The 27,724-nt window shown below is 35.6% G+C and overlaps 1 protein-coding gene across 7 annotated transcripts in view; it reads left to right on the top strand.

The window, feature by feature from the left end:
• Window positions 1–25,396, top strand: part of LOC140439223 (band 3 anion transport protein-like) — a 453,371-nt gene extending 427,975 nt beyond the window's left edge. For all 7 annotated transcript variants that reach the window (XM_072529000.1, XM_072528998.1, XM_072529003.1 and 4 more), the window contains 2 exons: window positions 7,069–7,239; window positions 22,904–25,396. In XM_072529000.1, the coding sequence (XP_072385101.1) occupies window positions 7,069–7,239; window positions 22,904–22,975 (243 nt within the window). In that variant the 3' untranslated portion in view covers window positions 22,976–25,396. The remainder of the gene's footprint in view (window positions 1–7,068; window positions 7,240–22,903) is intronic.
• Window positions 25,397–27,724: the final 2,328 nt, after the last annotated feature.

The following is a 27,724-nucleotide window of genomic DNA, read 5'->3' as shown; positions in this document are numbered from 1 at the left end:
ATAACTGCTTCGTTGCTCCTTTTCGTACAGATAAAATAATAATGGATTCAAAAAATTTACTTGCCAATTGAGGCAAGTATGTAATTAAATGCAAGTAAATTAATTATGTATTCACAGGTACTTTATTGTTATTTGTACTACTAACCTTATCCTAATATGCTTGTTTACAACAAACAGTAAGAAAAAAATGGCTGATACTAACGCATGCACATAAAAAATTTGTGATGAAAGAGCCTATTGATAATAAAGTACTTACATTAAAATTTAAAATCGCCAATGAAATAGTGCCCGTCTATATACCCAAAAGTATAGTTTTATTTTATTTATTGTTTGACATGTCTTATTGCCATAATGTCAGCTTAAAAAATGTTATCCATTCTCAAAATAGTTTTTGATCAGAATTTGTTAACAATTTAAAGCGGTCCTTTAAAATGAGACTTATTCTTCTTCGAGTGCCTCCTCATATTTAAGATCGGCAACAATTTGAGCAAATTGTGTTGTTTGGGGTCTTTCTCAGTAAATCTCGAGCCCAAGCATGTCCAATCTCGTATGTTTTTAAGCCAGGAGCACTGTCTTCGTGCATGTTTGCCTTCTTACGCTATAGAAAATCGTATCTGTTGTTTCCCATTACATGACCGAGATAGGCAGTTTTCCCCTTTTTATGATTTCAATGATCTCACGTTCGCTGCTCATGCGATGGAGAACTTCTCAGTTGCTGGTGTGGAAAATCCAAGGTATTTGAAACATTCGTCTCTATACTCAAGTTTCAAATGCTTCAAATCTAAAAGTGGCAACTTTTAGCGCCCACGGGTCAATTTCATATAACAGTGTGGAATAAAATTTTACAAAATTGTCTCAATTTTGCAGAACGAGTGACCTATAGGATAAGAAGCTACGCATTTTCACAAAGTTTGCCCTGGCCATATCGATTCGAGCTCGGATTTTCTAGTCAGAATTCAGATCTTCACTGATCCAGCTGCCCAGTTATTTAAACTTAAGACTTTGGTTATCTCTCTATCGTATTCATTTATGAGTAATGGTTGGTTCAGATTCCGGTTTACCACTAATATCTTCGTTTTGCGGTGTTGATTTTTAGGCCCAATAGATATCCTTCAATTGATATCTTGTCAATCAGGCGCTGTAGGCTTTAACGGTCTCTCTGCAAATTTTACTGTGTCATCATCTTATTTTAAGTCGCTTTTATGCCATCTTCTGAGCCTTGAAGTGCGTTTTGGAATACAATCCCAGAATAAAAGTTAAATAGCATGGGGCTCAGTACGCAGCCCTGTCTCATCCCATGTTTAATTGGAATAGCTTTTGTTAGTGTGTTTTTATACTGTGCTGTTTCTACCTGGTGTTCATATAGGTAATGAATGATTTTTAAGTCTTGTGAGTATAATACTTCTTCCGGGGGGTCAGTCCTGACCTCCGGAGTGAGTGTAGTGGTCAACGTGATGTCGTATATTGTCTGTCTCTAAAGATCTCTGTCTTTGGTCATTTCTTTTAACTCAGGCATAGGTCTTTTGTATATTCCTGTACTGTGGGCGATCCATTTTGTTGGGGATCTTCCTTGTGAGCCTTTCTTTGGATAATAGTAATCTTTCCTTGGATAATAAGTCTTTCCATGTTTTCTGTGTCTGCTCTCATTACATGTCCACAGTATTTTAATTGTTGGAGATCGACTTTGGTAAAGAGCCGGTTGCTGATTCTTCTTCGACCGAACATTTTAGTGACGTCTATCTTCCTTCTTTCCGCTTGTCGTAGGGTCCAAGATTGATATCCGTATGGCAGTATGGAGAATGTAAAGCCGTTAATGGAAGAACATTTAATAGCATACTATTATTATGAGACTAATAATTCACTAGGCCGCTGTGAATAATATCAAAAATCTGTTTTTGTATCGTATACGATACGACATAGTCAAAAATATCAAATTTTGTATATTATTGCAAGGCCTGTCTGATAGAGGTAAAAACCCGAAATAGGGGACAGCAAATGCGACGAGATATTAATATTTTGTGTACGAAAATGTCAAACTTTTAAGTTGAGTATTCTTTAAATACTAAAAATTTTAAATACAGTTAAACCTGTTTTTATGTCATTTCTAAGGTGTATGACCGATAAGTATTATCTACGCCAGGTAATAATAAGTCTATGGTGTATCAATGTTTAATTTTCTAAAATAATAAAAATATCGTGTTTATTGGAAACTATCCCAATCATAGAAAGTACAATGAGTCAGAACCGATTTTCCGACTAACCTACTTATCGCCTCTTCTCCGATTTTGAAACGGCTTGGCAACACCGCAAGAGAACACCGTACGAGTTTGTCGGTTTCATGGACGGTGTTGCAGTATAGGAAGCATGTGCACAATTTACTTTGTTTTAAGGTCGATATTTGTGCGCTTTCTTTTAAACTTGGGGTGCGAATTGGGTACATGTTGTGCTTATTGGGCCAATCGATAAGCCAGAGTTGGTTTTAGGGACAAAAAAGATTAAAAAGGAAACTTGATAAGAACCAGTTGCTTTTATTTTTCTTGCGTCTGCGAGTGCTATCGAATGACATGGCATTAGGATTAAAATATGAGAGAATATGACTTTCTTTTTAATTTAAAATGTGAAAGCTTCGTAGGGCACAGTAATTACTTGAAGAAATTTAAATACCTTCGGAGGATTTATGTGTCTGCTATTTAATGAGCAATTAGCCAAATAAAAAAGCAATTCAAAATAATATAGCGTTTTATATTTAATTAATATAAGACTTTTGGAATAATATAGGTAACACAAAAATGACTACTTCATTTCAGCTTAAGACATAAGTCTTCTTCTTCTTTTGTTTTTGGGTTATGTCTTTGATAATTCACCCAGACATAAGCTTTTCACATCTTTCTATTGTTGTAATAGCTTGTGTCTATCAACTCCATCGAAGCTTTTTCAAAATCTATAAATACAATGTAATACCTCATCTTCTGTTATGTCTGGGCCGTTGTCGAACTTTTCCTGCTCTAGTACTATCTCAGTCCGTTCGTCTTTAAATAGCTATTGAATATATTCCTGCCATCTTTTAAGTCTTTCACCGACGTCTATCATTATTTTGCCGTTTTTATCCAGCAGTATGTTTGATTTTTTCTTAATATTAGTGCCTGTTATTTCCCTAATTTTTTTATGAAAGTTTAACTTATCATGTTTCTCTACCAACTGTTCAATCTCTTCGCATCTGTCAGTATACCATTTTTCCTTTGCATCTCTGATCTTTCTCCTTATTTCTGTGTGTATAATATTATACATGTTTTTGTCTTTGGTTTTATAGGATCTTCTTGCTTCCATGAGATCCAGGATCTCATCGGTCATCCATTCATTTTTGTTCTTGATCAGCTTAGGTGTTAGTGTTTTCTCACATGTGCGTATAAGAGCATCTTTTAATATATGCCATTTCCTGTTCGCATCTTCAGTAGGAATAATTTCTATTTTGGTGATCTCTTCTTTAATTTTTAGTGTAACTTGCTCTTTTGTTGATGGATCTTTCAAACGGGATACTTGTATCCTCTCTACTTTAGTTTTAGCCACAAGCTTTTTTAGATTAATTCTAAACCTTCCTACAACTGGGTTGTGATCTGATCTCACATCAGCTCCGGGGTATGATTTTACTAATTTTATGGAATTTCGGTATCGTTTGCAGATGAGAAGGTAGTCAATTTGGTTTCTGATGACGTTATGTTGTTGTCTGCTGGAGATTTCCATGTATAGAGTCTCCTGGGCGGCAGATCATAATAAGTATTTGCGACAATAAAATCGGTCTCTTGGCAGAATTGAGCCAATCTGTCTCCTCTCTCGTTACTTCAACGTTCTATGGCCCTATTATTTACTTTTAACTGAGCTTCTACATGATATAATGATTATTATAAACTTGGTCTTTGCGATGTTGATGTGCTCACTGTACTGCTCTTCCACTCTCTTAACGATATTTATTATCCTTTGTAGTTCATCTATGATGCTTTATCATATTTTACTTCTTTGTGCTTTTCTTCAATTTTACATACAAAACTAAACCATCAAATTTAGCTGAATTAAGAAAAATACTAAAGCTTACGATTAGGTTAGACACACCAAATAATGTTTGTTTTAAAAACAATTTAACTTTCTATAAGATTAGGCAACAGCCAGGATGTCCAAGGCGACCATTTTAAATATGTTATAATTAAAATTATTGTCTTTTAATGATAAAATTGTTAAGCAACAAAATATAATTTGAAAACTAAAATTGACCCATGTAACCCACTCATAAACAAAATTATCGAATATTTTGGAATTTTCTGAAGTTTTTGTGCGGAGAAAATTGTGAAAAAAAATAATGCTATATAAAAATAATGTTACGTAAATAAGGTTATATTAGTCTAAACTTAAATGCTAATTTAAATTGCTTAAACAAGTCTTTTTAACTGAACAAATGCATGATCAGTAATAAGTATTCCCCCTCTAGATCTTTTTAACTGAACAAATGCATGATCAGTAATAAGTATTCCCCCTCTAGATCTTATTACCGTTTGTTTCCTTCTTGGCATGCTTTTAAGTAAATTTTGGACATATTGATGGGGAATTGCATTCCATTCATCCTGTGCAGCAGATTTTTTTGTCGTATGTGGTACAAAGATTTTTAGCTAATCCCACATGTGTTCTATTGGATTTAAATTCGAGCTAAATGGTAGTCAATCGAATCTTCGAATTTGGACCTCATCAAGATAATTACTCACAATGCAGCGGCATTATCGTGCATTAACATGAATCTGTCATACCAAATGTAACCAACGTATGGCAAAATATAATTTTGCAGGATGTTTTGAACGTAAGAGTCACCATTCATCCGTCCAATCATTTCCACAAGTGCGGTGCGTCCCTCACAACTAATACCTCCCCAAAGCATGATGCCGCCACCTCCAAAACTAACGGTCTGGGCGAGATTGTAGGTGGCGAATCGTTCTCTAACTCTTCTGTAGACGTGGTTTCGACCATATGGCTTTCATAATATGATTCTGGTCTTATCAGTGAAAAGAATATTTTTCTATTTGTAGATATTCCACTAAATATGTGTTCCTACAATTCTAAACGACGAGCTTTATGATTTTGGAGACATGGAACTTTAACAGGGCGTCTAGGCTTTAAGTTTGCTTCTTTTAATTTTCGTCTAACCGTTTTTGAATTTACATTAACTTGTCTAACATTTAGTAGCTCATTTCTGAGGTGCATCGATGTCAATGACCAATTTCGTGTAGAATTAAGAACCAGAAAACGGTCATCAATTGCGGTTGTGCACCTTGGGCGTACCTGACCAGGCCTTCGTACCAAATTTCCTGTCTCGGGATACCTTTTTAAAGTATTCAAAACTGTAGATTGACTTCTCCTGAGACGTCGTGCGATATCTTTTTGAGTATATCCTTCCTCGTACAAAATTACAATCTGTGCTGCTTGGACTTCATCGCAGTGTCGAAATGGTGAATCAAAACCATATTTAATTAAACTTAATAAATTAAACGAATAATTATTGAATTACCATGGTTTTTCCTTTATGTAAAGAAGGTTATTTATGATAAAATGCAAGTATGTGCCCTCGACGGTGACAGAGAGTCCTTAAAGTTTGCTTAGCTCTGTTGTTAGAGTCAACTATTGTGCGGAGGAATTATCTTTTGCTGAGAGATCGAACTCTGTCCTTTATTGATGTTATATTCGCACTTAGGGTGAATTAGTGCTGACGGATAATCTGCGCGTTTCCTCGTGCATTTTCTGAGAATTTTCCTCTCAGTTGCCATAATGGCGTTGGTTTGACGAGGATTTAATGACTCGTAGATACATGCCTGATAAAACTCTTGTATGTGTACAAGAGAGTTTTATTAGAGATATTTCCGAGTTTTCCAGACAGCGCTTCCAGGAGTCTAGCTCTTTTTCTTATCCTGTCTACGGTGTTTTTGATAACAATGTCCCAGTTGAGAGTCCTGCTACAATAAACTCCCAAGTAGGATACCGAGTTACTGTAATTAAGAGCCTCTCCTTTGAGGACTATCTGGTTCCTCCCAGCATCAGGGCTGTGAGGGGATTTGAATAAAATTAATTGCGTTTTGGAGGGATTGAATGTGACTCTACATTTCTTGCAATAACTGACAATTCTGTTCAACTGGTCCTGTGCTCTATCGAACACAGACGGCTGCTTCCGCGTCCCTCTATGTGTTCCTGTAGAGAAGAGTGCAGTATCGTCAGCAAATAATAATATTGACTCTGATCTCGTCAACGGTTAGGAGATGTCACTGTTGTAGACTATATATAATTAAGCCCTGGGGGACTCCAGCTTGTAGAGTGAATGGTGTTGATAGCGTGTTAGCGACTTTGAGACCGATTTGGGAGATAGGAGTTGATTATTTTTACGAAAAGGGTAGGCAGTCCAGTACGGCAGAGCTTTTCAGTCAGGTCTGTGTGCGAAAGCTGATCGAAGGCCTTCTGAATATCAAATAAGATGCCTATGGCGTATCTATTTGTAAGAAATCGGCTAATTTTATCTGTTGTTTTAAGAATTTAAGTCTCTTAAAAAGTACATTGCCAAATATTTTATGTGCAGATATTAAAAGAGTAATGCCCCTATAGTTCTTGCAATCAAGTTGATCACCTTTTTTATTAAGCTGGCATATTATTCCCTTTAGCCACTCCTCTGGTATTGATTCGTTCTGTCCTATACGTACTATTTGTTTATAAATTGCTGCCAAAAGTTGGTCACCACCTTTCTAATAACATTTTTTTCTTCGATTTGACAATAATTATTGTTCTCTTGTTGGTGCTTCAATTAAAAGATTTCGTGGATTTGACAATTGTTCTCTTGTTGGTGCTTCAATGTGTAGTTGCTGATATACCTTTAGTTGGTTTTATATTATGTTGTCGCCTTCTCCAACATAATTTAAATTGAGATGATCGCTGAAATGTGTCCGATTATTTAACGTTTTCTGTTCATATTACTTTCCATTACTCCATTGTATATATTTAGATCCTCCAATTTTTAAGTAATATTTTTTTTCTTTTTTGTTCTAGGTCAGAACTATGAAGATGCATCTGTTCACGCTTATCCAATTAGCGTGCTTAGTAGTTTTATGGATTGTAAAGTCTACAAGAGCCTCGTTAGGTTTTCCATTCTTCTTGGTGCTATTGGTGCCACTAAGAGCGCAACTGCCTCGGTTATTTTCACAGAGGGAGCTACGAGCGGTAAGTGTAAATTAAAAAAATAATTAGAGTTATTGAATAGATACAAACGATGTTAGATAATGTAATAAGCTGCCTTAAAAATATATAAGAAAGTATAGGAATCAGGTAAAATTAACTTAAGCGTAACAAAAATATCAAAGTCAGGTTTCAACACCGAAATCAGAGATTTAGTATAGGAGAAGAGGAAATCTAATCTAACCTAACCTAACTTACAATATTTCGGTAATAAAACAACTGATACCTACCAATAATGCAAAGATACAAGAAACTATGACAATTCTAAGAAAAGAAATATAAATAGGGAATATTTTATACGATTTACCAAAGAAATGCAATATCACCTTAAGTGATGGGACATGGCGACAAAGGTCCAGACTACAAAAATTTCAAAATTTATGGAGCATTTCCAAGAAAGAAGTAAAAATTTGTTACAGAGCATATATTGAGAATGTTGAGGAAAAATTTAACGAGGATCCTCTCCAATTTTGGCGATACAATGATGGTAAAACTAACAGAAGAGTATACCACTATTTTTTATAGTGGAATATGAAAGTCAAAAAGCATCAGATGGTAAGTCCATTGCAGAATTATTTTCTAAGTCTCTATTAACATCTTTATCAACGTCTGCTTTGCCTTGCAATTTTTAGAAGGCTCAGATTAAGGCAGAGATCTGAATTGTGTTTCGAAACTATTTTACGGATTTATTATTAGATGTCGCTATTGCGTCCGTTCCGAAGCCATTTTAGTGTTGCTTCTTAAAGATAGGAAAGATTTATTTTTCACGTTGAGAACGCCTATGAATACCTGTTCTGATGAGCCCTATTAAGGCGAAATACGTATAAACAGATACATAGACGCTTTGTACGTGAAATCAAATCTTGACTGTCTTTTTCATTTTTATTCGGATCTACTCTGTATGAGTACAAGAAACCAATTCGCTAATGATTTCTGCTTAGTTAAGGAGACATGTCGTGGAATGCAAATTTTAGATTCCCCATGTCTCTAGTAACATCTTTATCAACGTCTGCTTTGCCTTGCAATTTTTAGAAGGCTCAGGTTAAGGCAGAAATCTTAATTGTGTTTCGAAACTATTTTACGGATTTATTATTAGATGTCGCTATTGCGTCCGTTTCGAAGTTATTTTAGTTTTGCTTCTTAAAGACAGGAAGGATTTATTTTTTACGTTGAGAACGCCTATGAATATCTGTTCTGATGAGCCTTATTAAGGCGAAATACGTATAAACAGATACATAGACGCTTTATACGTGAAATCAAATCTTGACTGTCTTTTTCATTTTTATTTTCTAAGTATTTTAAATAGGTATACAGTAGAAAAAGAGAAACTTTTTTTAGAAAAAGTCAGTATCAGGACCTATTGTTATGTTTATTTTAATTTATTTTAATTCTTTTAAGACTAACACATGTAGGTCTTTATCATCAATAGCTACCTGCTGAAGAATGGCTATCATTTCAGTACGTTTACCTCGCAAAGGCCTTCTCATAGTCATTAAAATACCTATAAACCGGATGGTCGATATCTCTGAACCATAACTTGAATACTTAATAGTGCTTTTCTGGTTCCAAGGTGATTGCGGGTTGTGTGTCACTAAGTTCTTCTTCTTTTTATTGTGCCGTCTTCTAACGAAGGTTGGCGATCACTTCTTTAAACGCTTCCCTATCTTTTGCAACGAGAAATATCTGTTCAACACTGAGGTTAGTCCAATCTTTGATATTCCTCAGCCAAGATTTCTTCTTTCAAGTGCAGACTTCAAATCTTCTATATTTTCTGCCATTATTGCGGTATCGTCTGCAAATTTTATGTTAATATTGATAACTCTGACTCCTCTTTGAATTTCTACTTGTTTTGTCTCACTATCTTCCACCCTTACAACTGCTGTTTGATTGTAGTATAGATTTTTGATTATGTTAATATGCTTAGAATCTAGGTGTATGCGTTTCAATGCATGTATGAGTTTACCACGTTAAACTCCGTCAAACGCTTTTTGAAAATTTATATAACATATGAATACGTTTTTATTATATTCCCTAAATTTTTGTAATAGTACCACCATTGTGTACAATGCCTTTTAGTTCCCATTCCACCTCTAAATCCAAACTGTGTGTTGTCTAATTGTTCTTCACATTTTTTATATGTACGCTGTTGAATAACTTTGGACCTGGCGCTTTACCACTTTTTGTGTTTTTAATTGCCTGTTTCACATCTCATATTAGAATTTGTAAATTCTTATTAGTACAAATGAAAAATGGAAAAACACCCGGGCCTGGAGACATTCCCTTCGAGTTGGTGAAACATGGACCGGATGGTCTTTTGGAAAGCTTAGTGAATATTTTTAATAAATGCTTAATTGAAGGTCAAACGATTCCAGAAGATTGGAATTTGCCCCACATTACAGAGACAGAAAAGAATGCGGAAATTATAGAGGCATTAGCGTAACTAGCTCGCTGGGAAGGTTATATGGTCGTATATTGAAAAGAAGAATAGAAGAGGAGTATAAAGAAATTGAAGAACAAAGCGGCTTCAGAGCAGGAAGATCGTGCGTGGACAACACATTTACCCTTCAACAAGTAATTGAAAAACGAACAGCTCGAAACCTCCCTACGCATCTGGTATTTATAGATCTGGAGAAGGCTTATGATACAGTTCCTTTAAAACTCTTATTTAGTGTCTTGACGAAAACGGACCTTAGTAAAACATATCTAAAAGCAATACTGAACATCTATAAATGTCCTCAAAGCACTGTAAAAACAGGAAATACTTTCTCAAGGGTATTTACAGTAACTAAAGGCTTGAGACAAGGATGTTGTCTTTCCCCCACCCTATTCAAAATATATATCCAAGAAGCACTGCACCAGTGGAGACAAAAATGTGCGGGAATGGGGTTGAAGCTTAACAACCATTATCTGACAATACTGTTCTTTGCAGATGATCAAGTACTAATTGCAAGCTGTGAAGAAGATGCAGATTATATGCTTAGAAAGCTCAAAGATGAATACGAAAAATGGGGGATGAGTATGAATATGTCTAAAACAGAATATATGCGAATAGGCAGTGAAGACGAAGACCCGGATTTGGAAATATTAGAATTTGTATATTCTTATTAGTTGGTAATGTTTCTTTTATGTCTTCCCTATTATCTGTAAATAAGTTCTTGATTTATTCCTTCCAAGTTTGTTGTTTTTCTTCTTCTGAAAATTGGAGATCTTCATTGGAGTTTCTTATGACTTGTGGTATTCTCTTCCGTGTATTACCCAGAATTTTTTCTAGTTTCTTATGTAGGTTATTTGTGTCGGGTTTCATATTAAATTCTTCTATTTCTTTGTAATTTTCATCCATCCAGCGTTCTTTAGCTTCCTTGATTTGCGTTTCTACTAGTTTCTTCATTTGCTTATGTGTTTCTTTATTTGTATTTCTGTATTTTCGTTTTTTCACTAAGTTATTCTTCTTAAATAACGAAACGTGGAATGCGCTCTTCGCAAATACCACCACTAACCAACAAGGGCTCTATAGTGACGTAGGTTTTGTGGAAAAACATAGATTCTGAAACCTAACATGATCTATTGGTTTTATATAACGGTTGTCAGACCCATAGTTACCTATGCTACGCTGTTTTGATGGAATAAAATAACAGCAAAATGTATTAATACAGTTGCTAAATTCATACTTTATGAAAATTGATGTTTATGAATAAATCTAAACATCAAAGTACGATACCGATTTTTAATTTCCATAGAATATCGTCAACTTTGAGATGTTTCGCTATAACAACAGCTTTCCTTTATAGGAAAGTTTTGAATGAATCGTTTTCAGAAGGAGTTTTAAATTCAGAAAAGCGATGGTTGTTATTAGCAGTTGATTATGTGTCAAAGAAAAGCCAATGAAGTATTAAAATAACGGCAGATATGAGTGAAGAAACTCAGTACATCCCTCGTAGATGAATACTTATGTCGTCCACACCATATTCTCAAACAATCTCCAGAAATCATAATAAAATACTATTTCAGGAATTTTCCTTGGTGAATGACCTACTAGAGAGCTCCGTATCCATACATAAATTCAATTAAAGATACTTTATATAAATAGTACAAATTTAACGTCAAATGTTAGTTTCACAAACATTTCCTGAAAATTTTCAACGATTAATACTCAACAGCACGTGTCCACGAGCGGAAATAACTGAATTCTGGTTAAAAAGGAATTCGAATGGATTGCATGTGTGATAAATATAAAAATTTACAATGAAAATTTAATATTATATAAGGAAGGAGCTGATTACAGGTTTTAGTCAAAGAATTGATGTTTCCTTTGTAATATTCGATTTTTTTTAAATTATTGTACAAAAAACGGAGCACTTGCATTTTTAAAATAAAAACTTAAAATTTTAATTCTCTTTTATTATTTTAATATCGTAAATACAAACGAAACAAACTGTTTTAAGTAATTTATAATAAAAATTTAAGTTTTGAACAAAGAACTGTTTCAGGAGATAACAATTTAAAAATTGAGGAAAAAAACGTAAATGTTGTAACAAAATGATGTTCAATTAATGAAAACTTAAATCATGTGTCCGGACAAACTGATTTTAATAATGAATGTTTCCTCCACGTGCTCGAATTATTGCCTGAATTCTCCTTCGTATGCCTAAAATCAAATGAGAATTGTCCTGTTGAGCAATAAGTTCCCATTCCTCTAAAAGGGCTTCTTGTAACTGATTTAAGATTAAAGGGGCAGGAACACGACTTTGCATCCTTCGCCCAAGCACGTCTCAAACATGTTCAATTGGGTTTTTGTCTGGACTCAATGCTGGCCAATCCATTACAAGAATGTTTACTTCATTTAAAAACTGTTGAGTGATTCTCGCACTGTAAGGCTTGAGATTATCATGCATCAGAACAAAGAACAAAGTCATTTCCAACAAAACCAGCATAAGGCACAACAAAATCTTACAGAATTTCATCAATGTACCTGGCAGCTGTTATGGAGCCTCTCGGAACACTGTACAGTTGTGTACAATGTTGGAATTTCTAGGGAAATTCTAATCCACACCATAATTGAGCCCCCTTGATAGCCTACACTAGGTACATTCTGCAAAACGCTCATATGGTCTTCGCCATACTCTCTCACGGCCATCTGAAAACCGCAAGGTAAACCTGGACTCATTGGTAAATACAACGTGCCTCCAATTGTTTACAGTAATATGAGCAGGGCTTCTGGCAAATTGAAGCCGCGCCTGAGAAGTTGTAGGGCTGTTGTAGGTCTGCAACTGCTTAACACGTTCAGAACCGGGTGGCATCAATATGATGCCTCACTAAATAGTACTCTTGGGACAGTGAGGCATCACTCTAATGCCATACTACAGTTTTGTATTCGGGACACCGTGGCATCAACTGTGCCCCCACAGCTATATAAATTACATTGTAAGTTGGACAGGGTGGTCCAAGGAGCAAAATAATATTTCCTGATCGGATGTGAGACGGTTTTTACGAAAGATATGGAAATTATAAACCTTTATGAAAAAAATAAAAGATTTTATTCAGAATGTGCAAAAATAATTATAATAATATAACACCTTATTATTTTAAAACAGCTTTATGTGTTGAGAAAAACAAGAAATACAATAACGTTTTTTGCATTGGTTGCACAAAAATTTAGAACGAGAACACTTGTTTTGAGCTTCCTTCCGCCCCAATTCATTCTTCATTCTGACGTAGCAAACCACACATCTGTTTTTTCTTCCTTCTACAAGCTCATGACTTACATCGGTGTTATCGTTGATATTAGTTTCAATAGCAGACATATCACCCAGTAGTTCTATAGCGACTTCTGTTTTGAACTCTGTTATAGTCAATTTAGTTTGTGTAACCTGTGTATATACAATATGAGCATTCACCAAGGCACTACCAAACAATAATTCTGTGGCTAATTTCCTGTAACATTTATTCCCTCGTCTTAAGCAATGTGAATACGCTTTTTTCTGATCTGAGAGATCAATAAAGGATTTTGAATCATTGTAATCAACAATTATTTTGGGCTTTTCAATTTCTTTGCCTTTGTGTAGACGTTTCTACATTTCATCTCCATGCTTTGTACTAATCATCAAGACATCCCTTTTGTCACACCATTTTAACATTACAACTCCGGAATTACTTTGTATGGCAATTTTTTCATTTTTTTTTAGTTTTTTCTTGACAACCTCGAGATAATTAATTTTTCTGTTTGACCGAACAGTGCCTACAAGGTGAGTTGTACGGCTGAGCAGTGTATGAGCAAGGGTGACGCTCGTATAATAATTATCTGTGAAGAGAGTACGACCACTATATTACAACCCTTCCATAAGTGATAGAACAACAGATAAAGAGGCTTTTGACGTGACAACGTCTTAAATTAGGTTGTGGCTCGGAGTCACTCATGAAAAAGTGTAACGATCGCTCAAGTCTGTTACGATGAGTCACCGAACGAGAGAGAGGCCCGCCGGACCGGCGAATGCCTTGCGTCTCTCTCCCACTCAAACATGATCGGTCCGCTGCGCGCGCAGCACTAGAGAATTAGGCGCGTTGAATCGGTGCGTGCTTCCGTGCTTATGTCTCTGTCTTTCTCGAAAAAGACTTTGTCACGTAAAATCTTCGCCCGTAAAACCGACTTTACAGGCAACCGATTTTTTTTTTGACCACCCTGACTATCTTTTCCACGGTAAATTTTGAGGTCATAAATGTAGCCGTTTTCTAAGCAAAGCTTATATAATTTGATACCAAATTTGTGTTTTTTATTTTTGATATATTGCTTGAATTTCAAGCGACCATGATAAGGTGCCATCGTCTCGTCAATACAGACATTTTCTCCTGGAGTAACAATTTGCTGAAATCTAGAAATCAGTTTTTGAACCAACGGAGATATTTTGTGAAGCCGATCAAAATCCGGTGAGTTTGGTTGTGGCGCTGTTTCATTATTGTTGAAATGAATATTTCAATGAAAGTAATTGCTCAAAACGATTACTAGACATTTTGTGTCTTATATTGGTAACAAATAAGTAGTTTCTGCTCCAATAGTCGCGTAATTGTGGTGCTTTTAGCAATCCCATCCATATAGAATATTTCCATTCCTTTTCTTGTAGTTTTTATCCAACGTTAACATTTAGATTTGGCTACAACAGGTCGGCCATATACCGCTAGGTATATGGCCCTAAAAGGCCCTGGCACTAAAAGATTGCGTTCGTCCGGTACTTCACTGATGCCATGTAATTTTCTCAGTTTCCTAGGAATTTCTTCGGAAGAATCCGAGGTTTCTGTGTCACTGGGTATGTAATCATCTGATGATCCAGAATTTGCATAAGGGTCGTCCACTCCTACGTCTTCATCTGACATAAGCTCTTCGTATAAATTTACGACAGAAAAGTCTTTTCTGTTCTTTTTCGTAGGAATCCATAGAAAAAATTCGTGTAATCTAATATTATATAGTACATTCATACAATAACCATACGCAAAGAGCACCGAACAAAGAATAGAATATATAACGTCAAATACTTCCGTCGCTTCATACAAGAATGAACAAGTTTGAGGCATCACTTAAATGCCACGCTGTCCAGACAAACAAATTAATTGTTCTCGGACAGCAAGGCATCAATGTGATGCCTCAAAAATGTTGTGCAATAACTCGATTGTCAAATATTCTTTTTTGAAATGAATCAGAAATGCGGAAAGGCATCCACGACTCTCGTCTTATTAAAAAAAAATAAAATGCTGACCAATGGACAAAAAAAAAATTATAACACCGGGGCTGAACGTGTTAAATTTGCTTCTACAAGCCTTTGTCTAATTGTTCGTTCACTTACGTTAGTATTTCGGACGTACTGAAGTTGATTTCGGATTTGTACAGCCATGGCACGACGATCTCATAGACTTTGTGATGAAGGAGGATGAAGTGGTCATCACAGGTACTAGTTCTTCGTTGGGTACCGCTTCCAGGTCATCTAGTGTAAGCTCCTGTTGTCAAGAAACGTGTAAAAATACGGACAGTACCATTGGATATTTGACACTTTTGAATATCATATCGCTCACTTCTTCCGTCTTGAACGGAATTGCAAGGCAACAATTGCATCCGCTGTTTCGGGATTTACGACCAGAATTTTTGAGGGACAAAATACAGACAGAGAGACAGAGTACAAAATAATAACAATAGAATACTAACAGCTACTTCTGCACTTTTAAAAGTGATAAGAATAGTGTATTCTTCATTTCTGATTTTTTATGCATTTTTTTCGGATAAGCACTTAAGTTTTATTAGAAATTACTTAAGAACCAATTAAGAAGATTAACAAATTAAGTCCAAACTGTTATTTTAATTTCTAAAACTTCAGATATTTGAAAATAATATTGAAAAGTTTTGTTGGTGTCTGAATTTTACCAGGAATTTACATTACTTGCATCTCATTATTATATAAAATTAAAATCAATTAAAATTCGTATGGTTTTGAGTTTTATATTCATCGGCGCCCTGTATAACACAGAAATATGAAAATATTTTTACTTTTCTATCAACTGTTTTGACTATGCTATCGTGCATGTTTGTTTGGTTAACCCATTCAAATTACAAATTATTTCCTTTTTCAATGTTATCGCATCGGAGGAGATAGCCCACGGAATTAGATGTGCTTCTTTCTGTCAACAATTTCTAAAGTACATGGCAGACGGATTTAAAATTAGTCACGCTTGTATACAGATCACTTCCTGTTTACTTCTGTGAATAGGAAGGGTTTAATATACAGGGTAAATAATTTTTTAAAGTAATAATACCGATCTCAAGTGCATTCATTGTAGGTCGATTTTTTAATGTGTTTTTATATGTCATACATTTTGTGTTTGATATTTCTTGATCGTGAATTTTCAAAAATTAGGGTTAAAATGATGAGTTTTAACCCTTTCACTCCGATTTGTTTATTTTAAAGTTTGAAATATTTGTCTGTAGTTTTTTGTTCTAGAGCATTTAAAAGAACTAAGAATGTATTTAAAAAAATTTATTTTTTATTTTTTTTTGTAAAAAATGCATGGGATTATATATCCCAACAGTATTTTTGTAACAGTATACGTGAACGACAAATGTTTATACACAAAACAATCGCTACATAACGGAACATCATACATTTTACAAATAAATTTGGTGCGTTTATCGTTCTTATGTTGTGTACACCTTATACACCTCAAGCGACTGGATTTTCCTAATATAGGTAAATGGTCGCCAACATTGCTCATCACTGTGGTTGACATGCTTCGACGGCCAACATGTTTAGTTTTTTTTCTTCTTTGGAGTCCTTGTCGGCCAGTACTGATAGGAATCTCAGCTAAGTCAACCAGATAATTTAGAAAGGGTATTTTCTTATTTCTAGTATGTAACTCCTTCTTCTTCCTTTGCCCTATCCGTTTCGGACGTTGGCTATTAACAAGGCTATTTTGACTTTGTTTACGGCACCTCTGAACAGTTCGGTCGATGTTAGTCCGAACCATTGTCGCAGGTTATGCATCCATGAGTGTCGTCTTCTTCCCGGTCCCCTCCTACTGTCGATTCTTCCATCCATCCAATGGCGCTACAGCCCAAATCGGGCCTTGGCCTCCTTCAACAGGCTTCTCCAACCATCTCTATTTACCGCTGTTCTTTTCCATGAACGCGTTCCCAGGCAGTTCCTGGCATCCTCATCGACTTCATCTTCCCATCTCTTTTTAGGTCTTCCAACAGGTCTTTTTCCCTGCATTCTTGCATTTAATAATTTTCTGGGGATTCTATTCTCATGCATGCGGACCACGTGCCCTGCCCATCGTAATCTCTGCAGTTTAGTATGTTGTGCTAGAGTTGGTTCGCTATATTGCTCGTATATTTCTCTATTGTACCTAATTCGCCAGTTGTTGTTTTCACTTATTGGGCCCAGGATCCTACGTAATATTTTTCTTTCAAACACATCTAATGCATTGGCAGATTTCTGTGTCACCACCCATGTTTCGCAACCATAACTTACTATGGGCCTGATTATTGTTTTATAGACCCGGAGTTTTGTTTTCCGGTGTACGTCTCGCGATTTGAATATGTGGCCCATCGCGAAATAGGCTTTATTTGCCAGCACAAGCCTTCTATTTATTTCCGGTTCTTCTTCATTGCTTGCGACCAGATCCATTCCTAGGTATGTGAATCTATTTACATGTTTTATATCGTCAATAAAGTGTTGTTGCACCGGTCTATTTGATCTGGTTTGTATGAGTAGTTTTGTTTTATTTGTATTTATTGCTAGCCCTACTGCTTCTGCACTCTGTTTCAACTCAACGTAGGTTTCTTCCGATGCATTCATTGTTCTGCTCATTATGTTTATGTCATCTGCGTATGCTGCTAATTGGGTAGACTTGTTTGTAAGTATGTTATTTCCGCTCACCGTCAATCGTCTAATTACATATTCCAGAACAATATTAAAGAGCGTTGGAGCTAGTCCGTCGCCTTGTTTCAGTCCTTGCGTTATCGTAAACGCATCAGTGATCTGTCCCTGAATACATACCTGTGCTTCTGTTTCTGTCATTGTCATTTGCACTAGTCGTATTAATTTTGATGGTATGCCAAATTCTTTCAGTATATTAGGTAGAATTGTTCTATCTATTGAATCATAGGCTTGTTTAAAATCTACAAAGAGATTGTAAACGTCCATGTCATATTCCCATGCTTTGGCTAGTATTTGTTTAACTGTAAATAGTTGGTCAATGGTAGATCTATTTTGCCTAAACCCTGCTTGATATTCCCCGATGATTTTTTCCGTGAGAGGTTGTAGTCTTCGATTAATGATGTTTGTGAGTATTTTGTATCCCGAACAAAGTAAAGAGATGCCTCTATAATTCTGACACAACAGTTTGTCTCCTTTTTTATGAATAGGGCAGATTATACTTTTCTTCCATTGTTGGGGAATTTCTTCTTCTATCCATATCTCTCGTATTAGCTGGTACATCTGTTGTGTCAAATTCCTTCCTCCTTGCTTGAGTAGTTCTGCCGGTATTTTATCTATTCCCGGTGCTTTATGGCTTTTTTGTATGTGGATTGCCGTTTGGACCTCCTCTAGCGTTGGGGGTCTAGTTAATTCATTTTCTTCTCCATCTTTCCCCAGTTCTTGTTGTTGTACCTCCTGTCGTGCCTGCTGCTGCCACTGTTGTTGTAATGGTAGTTGTGTCCCTTTGTTTAGTAATTCCTTAAAATATGTCATCCAGGTTCTCTTAATTTCGTCCATATCGCTAATGATTTCACCTTTCTTATTTTTGCAGAGGCTAGTCCTCGGTTTGTATCCTTGTCTTAGATGTTTGATAAATTGGTATGCGCTACGTGTTTCGTTTTCCTTAAACTCTCTCTCTATGTTTAGTATCCGTTGGTTTTCATACTTTCTCTTTTTCTGCCTGCACAGTTTATCTGCTCTTCGTCTTTTGTTCTCATGTTCTGTTTTTCTCTCTCTAGTACGTCTGAGTATGTAATTCTTATGCGCTTCATTTCTTTCCTGTATAGCTTGTTTGCATTCTTCATCGAACCATGTTTCTTCTCTCCGTTGTGTCTTTGTTCCTAAGACTTCTTTCGCTGTGTTGAGTATGATACTGCTTATTGTGTTCCATTGGTTTTCTATTGTGGAGTCTGCTCTGTTTTCTTCTAGTAATTTTTCATCCACTGTTCTCTCAAATCTTTCTTGTACCTCAGAGACTTGTAGGTTGTCTAAGTTTAGTTTTTCTTGTTTTGTATATTTTTCCTTTGCCTGTCGACTGATTTTGCATCTAAACCGTGCCTGTACTAGCAGATGGTCTGAGTCACAGCTTGCACCACGTCTGCTTTTTACATCCAATATACTCGTCGCCATTCTTTTTTCAGCCAGTATATGGTCTATTTGATTGATCGTATTTCCGTCAGGTGATATCCAGGTGCCCTTATGTATGTCCCGATGTGGGAAGCATGTCGAACTGATAATCATATTCTTTCCAGCTGCAAAATCTATTAGAAACTGACCATTCTCATTTGTGTCTCTATGCAAACTATGTTTCCCTATTACCCCTGTGTATTCTTCTTCTTTTCCGATCTTGGCGTTTGTGTCGCCTATCACCATTTTCATGTCGTTTCTTGGTATTGAGTCATAGATTCGTTCTAAATCTTGATAAAAGGCTACCTTAGTGTCTTCTTCCTGTTCATTTGTGGGACAGTGTACATTTATAAGGGTTATGTTAAAGAAATGCGTTTTTATCCTAAGCTTGCAGATTCTTTGGCTTGAAAGTCTGTTATCAGGTGCTTCATTTTATTATCTACGATAAAGGCTACTCCAAATTCTTTATTTCCTTCATCTTTACCGCTATACAGTATAGTGTGTGTTTTAGTGTCCCGGATACCTTTTCCCAACCATTTAGTCTCTTGTACTGCAGTGATTCCTATTTTATATCTTTTCAGTTCGTGTAGAAGGATCCTCTGTGCTCCTGGTCTATTTAGCGTTCTGACATTCCATGTTCCCAGCGTAAATTCCATATTCCGTTGCCAGAGTCGTCGTCTTGATATCCGTCCATTCCGAGGCCTATCTGAAGGTTTCGTAGTAGTACTTTTTTACAAGAATAGGTTACTGGCCTATCGCCCAACCCCCTTTTCGGAGGACCATTTCTCCCTTCCTCGTCAGCCCTGACCCTACTTTCCATTGGGGTTGGTTACCCAATCTCCGGTAAGGTTGCTCAGGTTTGCCGGGGTTCACCCGTGTGATTGAGCCACACTTCTTGGAGGTGAGGATAGGAATTGAGTAGGAGTGGCTAGAGGTGTTATCAGGAAGCAACACCTTGTATTGCGCATCACTACTCCTTAGAACCCCACTGTCGATTCTTCCTTGGACTAATAACTGTACCAGCCGGTACTTAGTATGCCTCATGACATGTCCGAAGTACTCAAGCTTCCGTTTCTTTACGGTGAAGATTATTTCTTTGCTTTTGCCTATTCTCTGCATTACTTCCACGTTAGTGATGTGGTCTGTCCAGGATATCCGAAGAATACGGCGATATATCCACAGCTCAAAGGATTCTAGTTTCTTTAGGGTGGCTTCCGTTGTGGTCCATGCCTCTGCTCCATAGAACAAGACCGGGAAGACATAACACTTGACCAGTCTTAATTTTAGTTCCATTGAGATTTTGCTTATGAACCACTTTTTCATATTGTTGAACGCGTTTCGCGCTTTTTCAATTCGTGATCTTATTTCTGTTGACTGGTCCCATTTTGTGTTGACTGTGGTTCCAAGGTATGTGTATATCTCCACTTGTTCTATTTTTCGGTTGTTTAATGTCAATTGCATCGGAGGTTGTTGTGTTCTGCTGATGAGCATGCATTTAGTTTTGGTTGTATTGAGTTCTAAACCATATTCTTGACTTGCTGTGTGTATGCTCTGCATGAGTCTTTGAAGCTCGTTGCAGTCATTTGCGATAATAACTGTGTCGTCAGCATATCTAATATTATTGATTACCTCTCCGTTTACTTTGATACCCTCCGAAACTTCTCCCAGTGCTTCTCTGAAGATTTGTTCAGAGTATATATTGAACAGGAGCGGCGAGAGGACGCATCCCTGTCGTACACCCTTTTTAATATCTATCTTCCCACTGTGTAAGTTGCCCATCTTTATCTCAGCACTTTGGTTCCAATAGAGACTGGTTATTAAACGCAGATCCTTGCCATCAATATGCATCTTCCTGAGCATTTCCATGAGTTTATCATGTTTGACCTTGTCAAACGCCTTGGAGAAGTCGATGAAGCACAAGTGGACGTCCTTGTGCATGTCTCTGCATCTTTGAATTAAAACTTGCAGACTGAAGATCGCCTCTCTTGTGCCCAATGCGCTTCGGAATCCGAACTGTGACTCCGATATATTTGCTTCGCATTTGTTATATATTCTATTGTGTATGATTTTGGTGAAAACTTTGGTAATGTGATTTATCAAGCTTATTAAGCGGTGTTGATCACAGTGTTTTGCACTTGGTGTTTTAGGTATGGCTACACGAAGCCATTCCTCCGGAATCTCCCCTTTGTCGTAAAAGGTGTTAAAAAGGCCTGTCAGAAAATCGAGGAAGTGGTCATCCGTTTCTCATAGGAGTTTTATGATCTCGCCCTGTATGTTGTCGGGACCTGGTGTTTTGTCGTTTTTTAGCGATGAAATGGCTTTTTCCACTTCAGACCTTAGTATTTCGGGTCCAGTCATGTCGTCATCTTGGTCCACTGTCGCTCTGCGTTTATCGTTAAAAAGTCGTTCTACGTAATCTTTCCATGTGTCAATGAGCTTCAAGTCGTCTGATATAAGGTTACCGTCTGCGTCTATTAGTGTCGGGTGGGGATTATTGGTTTTCTTTTTAGTTGTTAATTCTTTGATCTTTTTGTGCATGTTGTGGTAGTCATATCTTCTGTCGCACTCTTCGATTTCATCGCATTTCTCCTTCAGCCAGCGTTCCTTCGCTTCCTTTATCTTTGTTTTTATATTGTGACTTGTTTCTTGATACTTCACTTGATTTTTGCATTTGTGTTGTCTTCTTTCTTCCATCATATCAAGGATTTCATCCGTCATCCATTCTTTCTTCTTTACGCGCTCCTGTAACAGAAGTGTCTTGTTTGTCATTTCAACAGCTCTTTTTATTTCTTCCCATTTAGCAACTGCGTCTTGTGCGGGTTCACTCAAGTTTCCAATGTTTCTTCTTAAGGATTCCTGTACTTGTTGTTTAATGTTGGGATCCTTTAATTTCCTAATGTTTATCTTGGTTTTGTTAGGCTTCCCTTCTATACGTTTTAGTTTGATTCCCAGTTTACTCACCACTGGGTTGTGATCCGATTGAGCGTCAGCCCCGGGATAGGTTTTCACTGATGTGTGTAACTCAGTATATAGTATGTAACTCAGTATATAGAATATATGAATTGTATACTGCCATCATTAGAACTTTGTAGTAAACCTTCTTCCACCATTTTTGGGATTTTATATTGAGATCGTACACAGATGTCATTTGATCACATCTATCTACACCCCCCATGTAACGTTTATAGAATTCAATCGATACAGGACAACAAATGTTGTCTTTTGTACCATCTTTCAGTTTTCTACACATAGTTGTTTCTTCTGGCTTATCGCAGTTAGTACAATAAAATCTTTTGTGTCCTTCCATCGTATAGCTAATGTTCCAGTTTCATTACCTTTTACTTGCGATTCTCCTCGATTTAGCTTGCCCTGAAATTTGGGTAAATTTTTTCGGGTACTCATGCATGTACCGACAGCAGGAAACATAATGGTATCCATAAGATGAAGTGTTGTAAAAAATCTGTCGAAGCAAATTACAACATTTTCATTAGACATTGTTGAAGATAACTGATTTACGACACGTTCTCCCAAAGTACCTGCCATCTTATTATCATTTTTGCCTGCATACACATTTATATCGTAAACATAGCCAGTTTCCGAATCGCACCTTGTCTATAACTGTATGCCACGGAAGAGATTATGTGGTGTCCTCTCTCGTCAAAGCCATTTATTTTTATTTATCAGAATTAACAAAATAACTAAAAATATTTACTTATTTTATTGGCAAAACGAACAAATTTTAATTTTAAGAATTACATTATTTCTTTACAAAATATGTTTTCTTGTAGCTTGACGGCGACCAAGCAGACGTAGACGATGAAGAACCTGATTTCTATGCAGAGGCACCGCTTCCTGGTTAAAAACCAACACCAATAATGATAAATCAAATGTCGAGGTCAAAAAACTATTGTAATTTAATACTATATGAGTACTTACTTTTTCTTGATAGTGGATCTAATGTCAAAAGGTAACTTATTTATACTTATAACTATAAGCTATAAAATTGTAATATATGCATCGTTGCATAGCGTTTAAAAATATTTTATGAGTTTTATTCAAGGTATAGCAAAACAAAACATTTTTACTGATAGAAAAATTGTCATATACAGTTAACAAATAATTACCGGTTTTCTTTAGAGATTATATATATATGAATGATATTTAAAATTTGTTTAATAGAATAAAAATACATAATTTCTGTTGTTTGAGATCATAATATGTAACTTGGCAATAAAAAAATATATATTAAGAATCTTGTAAGACACTATATATTTTAAACTGTTAAAATTGATTTTTTATTCATATTTAAAATATCCTATTTCCTGTTGGTCTTTTCAATCCGGTTCTTCTAAGAGCATATATACATTTTTGATATTTTTCATATAAAAATGCGTGCACATCATTCAAGATTTACGACGTCAGAACCCCGCAGCGTTGCCAAAACATCAGAATAGTTAGTAAGTGAGGAATTTTTAAAATGTCAACTATTTGTCAAACTATTATATTAACAGTAAATACACTTAGTTTTAAGATTACTGCAACACACTTAAATACATAAGAAAACATTTTAATACAAAATTATATATTCTAAATTTTAAACTTACCACTTTTAGAGCATTAATAATAAAAACGTCCCGCCATTATTTCTTGTTCAAAATAATCTATCTTATATGAAAGCCTATCAGCTTTCTACAGACTATTTAGTTGTTTTGGCATAGCACAATCACAATACACAACAATAATTAGTTTTTAACGCTATTAATCTAAATTTAATATGTATTTATAAATACAATTTATTAATATATAATATATTATGATCAAATTGTGTAAGAAATCAAAACATAAACAAAATTCTTTCTCTAAAAAAGCGGCAACACTTTATACAATTTTACCACACGCTGAATTGTCAAAAAATTTGAAGTATTTTCGTACCAGTTGCGTACAATTGTCTAATATATTTAATTAAAATTATTATTTTGTGGAATATTAGACTTAAGAGTTATTTCATAAAATTTATATTATTAATAATAACAAATGTTTTTGGTTATTAAATCAATATAATTCTAAAATTCCCAATATAATGATGATTACATTTTTCTGATTATTATACCATGTTGACGCCTATGAAAGATCGAGCAGTTCCGTATGGGTTTCGTATTATTAGATGTGTTAGGAAAATTTGAACTCTAACGTTGACGTTCTGGAAATTTTAAATATAAGTGACGTCACTTTATATAAATTGTGACGGGCACGCATTTTTATATGAAAAATACTATATGTTTGTCGATTCGTCGTTTGCTTTTAATTATTTTTTAACTTGATATTATTTTATGGGCCAATAATTAATAGCTACCCTGAAAATTGCTAATTTAAATTCCAGCAAAAACAATATTCTTTCTCTAAAAGATGAAGCGGTTTGCTAGATAATTAAATCTACAAAAAATTGGTTCCATAATCACGGTTTCATAACAGTTTTGTCATGGCCTTTCAATAAGTCTGATCTTAGCTTAAAAAAACTTACACCATAATATGTTGACGTTTGCACAAAAAGCGGACGTTGGGACATAATCCATTGTGAAGTTTTCCCGAACTAAAGCCAAAATAGGAGAAATTTGGTACGAATTTACTCCAGAATTATGCCGACCGTTAAGTAAATTAACGTCCAAACGAATTAGAACACTCATTAAGTCTAATTGGGACGTTATACCTTATTAAATTTTATTAATTTGACGTTTGAGCATTATTTAGTTGTCCCCTAAACTAACTGAGTTAATCGAATCAAGAAGCATCAATAAGAATGGAATAGAATACATCAGAACTAGTGCTTATTGAAAATTGAATGGGACAAGGATCTATCTGATCTATCTTCTCACCAACACCATAGAATAACAGAACAACAATGTGTTGGTTGTTCTCTGCCAACACTGTTTAACATATGTATACTCGAAACATATATAAGACAGCATTAGTCGATATCAAGAAAGAAATAAAAATCAATGCGATTCTAAATACCGTAAGCTCAGTGGCTGATACAGTTGTAATAGCAGATCTAGAAGCCTACTTAATACTCTTCAAGGCCTACTTAATAAAATTGTAGACATAGGAGTTCAATTTAGTATGAAATTTAACGTGGCAAAACCAAAATTCATGGTCCTAACAAGAACACCGCACGCGAAGTTATTAGGGAATGTTAAAAAACTATAAATTTTGTAGCATAAATAGACTTGAAGCATTTAAAATTTGGACCTTTGAACGAATTCTAAAAATTTGCTGGATACAAACTGAACTAATTGAACAAATTGATCTAATATACTCATAATACCATTGCTCTGATCTATCCAAAATCGACTGATGTACTACACTATTGGTACCAACCTTCGTTAAATGATGACGGTACTCAAAAAATAAAAAAAGTTATTAGGGTTCGTAATAATCTGATGTGGGCTTTTACATCTAACCATTTCGGTTTTGGCTTTCTTCTTTTGTGTTTGCCACCATCTTCTTCCCATTATTTTCTATGCTTATCTTGTCAGTTTATTCGGTAGATATTTCCTAACCAATGCAATGTATGAGATCCAATTTCATATGATGTGTATTCTATTTTGTCGTAGTCAGGTTTAAAAATGTGCTAGCGTAGGCCTTGCCTGGGCCCTCTATGTATTACAAATATCCTTAATAAATTGCCCTGAACATTTATTTTGTTTAATGTTTTTGCAAATTTGTAATATTGCAAATTTTACTATATTTTCACAAGATACCGAGGATTTAAAATGCGGTACAATTTATGTATGGTAATCTTTAATGACGACTTTAAAGTCCTCTTTATTTATATCGAAAACAAATATAAAAACACATTGGTATTTTTAATATATTGGGGACAACCTGTATATGACAAAGGTAATGTTAAGATGTACATCTACACCTACATCCCAAATTTAAAATTAGTTGAAAATCGCATGAGGTTTTCAAGGCATATGACGTGACTACTAACGTGAATAACCCTATAAACATAATTATATATATATATATATATATATATATATATATATATATATATATATACATATACATATATATATATATATAAACATAGACTGAGCATGCTGGCCGCGTACTGACGATCTTTTGCAGTTATTTAATGTTTAATTTGCTTTTCTCTAGCGCATTGGAAGTACTCACTTTCTCTCTCTCTCTCTCTCTCTCTCTCTCTCTCTCTCTCTATCTCTCTCTCTGCCACCAAAAAAGATGCTGCTATACTTATTTCATGTAAAAGTGGCTTCCCACGATCGGCGATTCTACAGATCATCGCGGACAGCCGATCAGCACGGACGGCAACGCACCGCAGACAGAGCTATTCCTACGGTCCGTGATAGTCTGTGTAGGTCCGTGACAGTAATGTTTGATTTAACGTTATTTCAAAATGCGAAATGAAAGAGAACGTATCGTTGCTGCAGCTGCGGCTGTGGTATTAATTAGTAATTACCATATTATGCGATCTAGTACCAAGAAAAAGAAACCACGCCGCTGGTGGATATCAGAATACAACAAAAGTCGTTATTCGGTTCCATGCATCGTATGCATCGTTCCGGTTCTTATGCTCGGGCGCCGTGGAATTCCATAAACTTGGTTCATTTTGATACAAATTTAAAAAATCAAAAATAACTTCGTTTGTCCATTCCATTTTTTAAGTAAAAACTGCAAAACAACTTTGACAACACTACAGACTACTCGTGACAGCGAATGAAAAACTTCTGGCTTTCACTTGTCGTCTGTTAAAACATAGATGCGCTAGGATCGCGTCGCACGAGCATGTACCGCACCTTTGATGTTACCGACTCTAGATGGATAGGATGCACCAGCACTATGCTACCACGGACGAGACCTTTCCCACGGTGCGTGGTGCGGGCTGGTCCGATAATGTCCGCAATATCGCCGACCATGGGAAGCCGCTATAAGACAGCGACATAACCAACAACGAAACAAAAGATGATGTCGTCACTTAACTGTACACACTGCTCAGTCTATGTTAATATATATGTCTGTATATATACGAGCCCCTTCCCTTATCAGTTGGCCCGACGTTAAATTGATAAGAAAATTAAATTTTAGAGAACAAAAATAAAAGCGCAGCGTAAATTTTAGAAGTTTTCATACATCGAACAACATTTTTGAATTTGCGAATGCATCCCATTGCGACTAAATCCAATTTTTATGTTCTTTTGACCATCTTACAAGTCTATTGTAGTCTATTTTTCTTTTGTTGTAATGTTAAAAGTGGCTTTTCCTTAGCCTAAAATAAAATGCAATTTATTAAAAACAATTAGTATAAACAATTTTCAACTATAAAAATTTGTGGGCCTCTCAGTGACATGTTGATCTAAAAACGTGTCTTCCAATAACGTCACTTCATAAAACGCTTTATTATTTGCTCGTCGATTTTTCACTATAATGCGTCTTAATGCCCTTCAATTTGCTTCGGTTATTTTACTTTTTCGTACATTTCTAGGTTTTGTGACGACCGAACCTGTAGTTTTGTATCTTCTGACTATATTTCTTACACTATAGCGTGACAATTGCAACATATTCGCGAATTCCGAATTGGATTTTCC

Source organism: Diabrotica undecimpunctata, chromosome 4 (assembly GCF_040954645.1).
Source record: "Diabrotica undecimpunctata isolate CICGRU chromosome 4, icDiaUnde3, whole genome shotgun sequence".
Taxonomy (NCBI): domain Eukaryota; kingdom Metazoa; phylum Arthropoda; class Insecta; order Coleoptera; family Chrysomelidae; genus Diabrotica; species Diabrotica undecimpunctata.
Note: the sequence above shows the minus strand (reverse complement) of the source record. Positions and strands in the feature narration are given on the sequence as shown.